Source organism: Apaloderma vittatum, unplaced genomic scaffold (genome assembly GCF_000703405.1).
Source record: "Apaloderma vittatum isolate BGI_N311 unplaced genomic scaffold, ASM70340v1 scaffold26049, whole genome shotgun sequence".
NCBI lineage: Eukaryota > Metazoa > Chordata > Aves > Trogoniformes > Trogonidae > Apaloderma > Apaloderma vittatum.
The window spans coordinates 1-3,221 of record NW_009737377.1 but is presented as its reverse complement, the minus strand read 5'-3'; the positions used below and the strand labels follow the sequence as shown (position 1 = coordinate 3,221).

General features: G+C 55.5%; 1 protein-coding gene across 1 annotated transcript; it reads right to left on the bottom strand.

The window, feature by feature from the left end:
- Positions 1-1,025: 1,025 nt before the first annotated feature.
- Positions 1,026-3,194, bottom strand: LOC104267759 (ATP-dependent RNA helicase DDX25-like). The gene is made up of 8 exons (XM_009877312.1): positions 3,115-3,194; positions 2,951-3,053; positions 2,552-2,666; positions 2,139-2,316; positions 1,781-2,018; positions 1,530-1,692; positions 1,241-1,429; positions 1,026-1,081 (listed from the first exon to the last, which is right to left on the bottom strand). Exons 1-8 carry the CDS (start codon positions 3,177-3,179, stop codon positions 1,026-1,028), a joined length of 1,107 nt encoding a protein of 368 aa, XP_009875614.1. The 5' UTR covers positions 3,180-3,194.
- Positions 3,195-3,221: the final 27 nt, after the last annotated feature.

Sequence of the window (3,221 nt, the reverse complement as noted above, 5' to 3'; positions counted from 1 at the left end):
CCGCTCGGGTAATTAAGCTCCAGCCCTGATTAACCGTTAATTATTTATAAACCCAGGAGGGGAGTGGGAAACCCAACGCCGGCGTCCCCCTCAACCTCTGCAATCTCGGGGCTGAGGCCAGGCACGCTCACTGCAGGGATGGCGGCTTCTCATCTTCTCCCTCCCCTCCCTCCTCAAGGATATTTATCCCCCCCATCACTCCCCCAACTCCAATTTTATTCTTTTTTTTTTTGGCTAAAAGAGGGGAAAATTCACCCCCCGCCCCACTCAAAAACCCAGGGGAAGCCCAGGCTTGATATTTCATCTCCCGCTCGCCGGCCCATCAAACATTTATGGGGGGGACGGCGGCGCCGTAAGGCAATCCTGGGGTAGAAGACGGGGAGGAAGGGGGGGCAGGGAGAGGATTCAGGGGGTGCGGATTTAACAAGAATTAATCGCTCGAATTAAAAAAATCCTCCCGCGAGTTAAAGAGATGAGCTTCAAGGGATCTGGCAGAAAGGAGGTGCGACACCACTCTTGTAACAAGGAATAATTTCAGTTTATTAGGAGATTGGCTCGGAGGACGGGGGCAAACCCGCCGGGGGGGGCCAAAAGAACCCCCAAAACTCTCCCCTTGCGGGGCCTGACAGGATTCAGGAGGCCAGCAATGGATTGGTGCTGCCACCTACTGACACCGCGTTCCTTCTTGTTAATAACTTGCTCCTTTCTCCCTGTGGTTTTTTCTTTTTCTTTTCTCTGCTGCCGCCTGCAGCCCAGTGGAGTTTTGAGGGGCGAGCTCCCAGCTTTTCCATTTCTGAGCTCTCCCTTCCACCTTCGAGCCACCAAAAACCTCAACGAGACACAAACCACAAACGAAACCAAAACCAGGGGGGAGCTGAGGGTTTCCCCCCTCTCCGCCTCCTCCTCAAACCTCACAACAACAACAAAAACCCAAACCAGCTTCGGGAAGCGATAACGAACTGGGAGATTTTTCGCCCGTGCAACTTTTCTTTTCCCTTGCGTTTCGAACGCCGACTCGCTCGCTTCTAGAACGTCTCCAGCTCATCCATGTTGTCCGGGTCGAGCTGCTTGATCTTGGTCTCTACAGGGAGGGAAAAAAATCCAATCGGTCGCAAAAAACCAGACCGGGCCTTGTAGTAAAAACCAACTCGGAGGAAAAGCAGCGCAAATTTTCCCTCAAAACCACAGGGATTGAGTGACAATCGATTCCCACTCAAGCCGCTGCAACCGGGGTACTCACGGAAATGCTCCTCGATCTTCCGTATGAGCTCCACGTCGTGATCCTCCACGAGGGTGAAGGCGACGCCCCTCTTGCCGAAGCAGCCCGCGCACCCGATGCGGTGGAGGTACGTCTCGAAATCCGGCTCGCCCTCCTGGTTGCTGGGGAGGTTGAAGTTCACCACGATGGTGACCTGCTCCACGTTGATCCCTGGAGAGAGAAAAAAGACAAAAAAACAAAGAGAGAAAGCGATCGGCCTCGTCCTGGAGAGCCTGAAGCGCGTTTCTCGGCATTATTTTTCGGGATTTACCCCTGGCGCAGACGTTGGTGGTGATGAGGACCTTCTCCTTGCTGTCGCGGAACCGCTGGATGATGTTGGCGCGTTCGGCTACCGTGAGCTCGGCGGTGAGGGTGGCCCCCTGGTGCCCGTCCTGGCTCATCTCCGACACCAGCCAGTCCGCGCTGCGCCGCGTCTGCAGCAGAGGCAGCCCGAGCTCTTGGTCTCTCGCTCCCAGTCAACATAAACCCAAAAATATTTCCTTCTTTCTTTTTCCTCCTTACGTGGCAGAAGATCATGGCTTGGCCGATGGTGACGCTGCCATGGATGTTGCAGAGCGCGCGGTACTTCTCCTCCCAGTTCCTGCAGACGAGGTAGTACTGGCAGATGTTGCCGAGGGTGAGCTCTTCCTCACACAGCTTGATGACGATGGGGTTGGAGAGGATCTGCGTGGCAAAGGTCCGCACGCTCTCCTTGAAGGTGGCCGAGAAGAGCAGCATCTGGCAGCCCTTGGGTAAAGCCCTGGAAGGGAGGGAAAACAGGACCCGGAGGGCAGCCCGTTAGAATTAAAAAATAAAATAAATTTAAAAAATATTTGAAAACAAAGTGATTTAAGCCGGGAAAGGCGTCGGGGACGCTCGCCTCTGAATGTGAATGCTCTCGTCGGAGAGGCACTGCATGTGGATCATCATGTCGGCTTCGTCCAGCACGATCAAGGTGATCTTATTCAAATCAACCAACCTCAGCCTGAAGCACGAGTCCAGCATCGACCCTGGTGTCCCGATGATGATCTGCTCCTGCCGCCTGATGCCCGGCACAGCTGCGAGACGGGGCTTAGCAGCCCGGCTCCACTGCTCCGGCGCATTTTCCCCCTCAATTAACTCAGATTCCGTTTTTTGGGGGCGCGGAGGAGCATCCCGAAGTAGAGTTCAGGATTAAAACCAGGAGCACGAGGAAGCGAAACCAAAAGGGGGAGTGTGGAAGCGTGACAAAGACTCCTTAGCAGGAGAGGGCAACGCGGACGCGGTTTTATTCACGGATCCCTCATGACTCACCTCGGTTTCCCTGGATGGTGTACGTCACCTTGATGCCGGTGCAAAACTGCCCGATAGTCTCGATCACGTGCCCGATCTGCAGGGCCAGCTCATAGGTGGGAGCCAAGCAGAGGCACTTGGACGGGGGGAAAAGAAGGCGAGATGTCAGGCGAGAAACGCCGCCATTAAAAACCGCCCGAGCCTTGAAATTCCAGGATATCTAAAACCCAGCTCAGAGATCAAAATCTCTTCCTCGGAGCGGGCGCCGCGGTTTCTGTCCTACCTGCTGCTGCGGGGAGGGGGTTTCTCCTCCCCTTTCCAGCGGGTAAAATCATACAGAGACGGGGACAAAACCCGGAGCAGTGTCACGGGGGCTTTGGGGAAAGCTCTCCGGCCTCAGCTTTCCCTTTCCTGCGTTACCTGTGGGTATTTCTCAGCGGCATTAACTCGGCTCAGCATCGCCAAGACAAAAGCTGCCGTTTTCCCTGTCCCTGACTGGCTCTGGGCAATCAGGCAAAGGCTGCTTAGCGGAGCGTCACGCCTCCGGCCACGCCGCGAGGGAGCCGGGGGCGTCGGAGACTCACGGATACGCCAGCATGATCGGCAGAGCCGTCTCCTGGATTTTGGACGGCCGCTTGAAGCCCATCATGTAAATCCCCGTCAAGAGCTCCCTTTTCCTGCAAAACGAGAC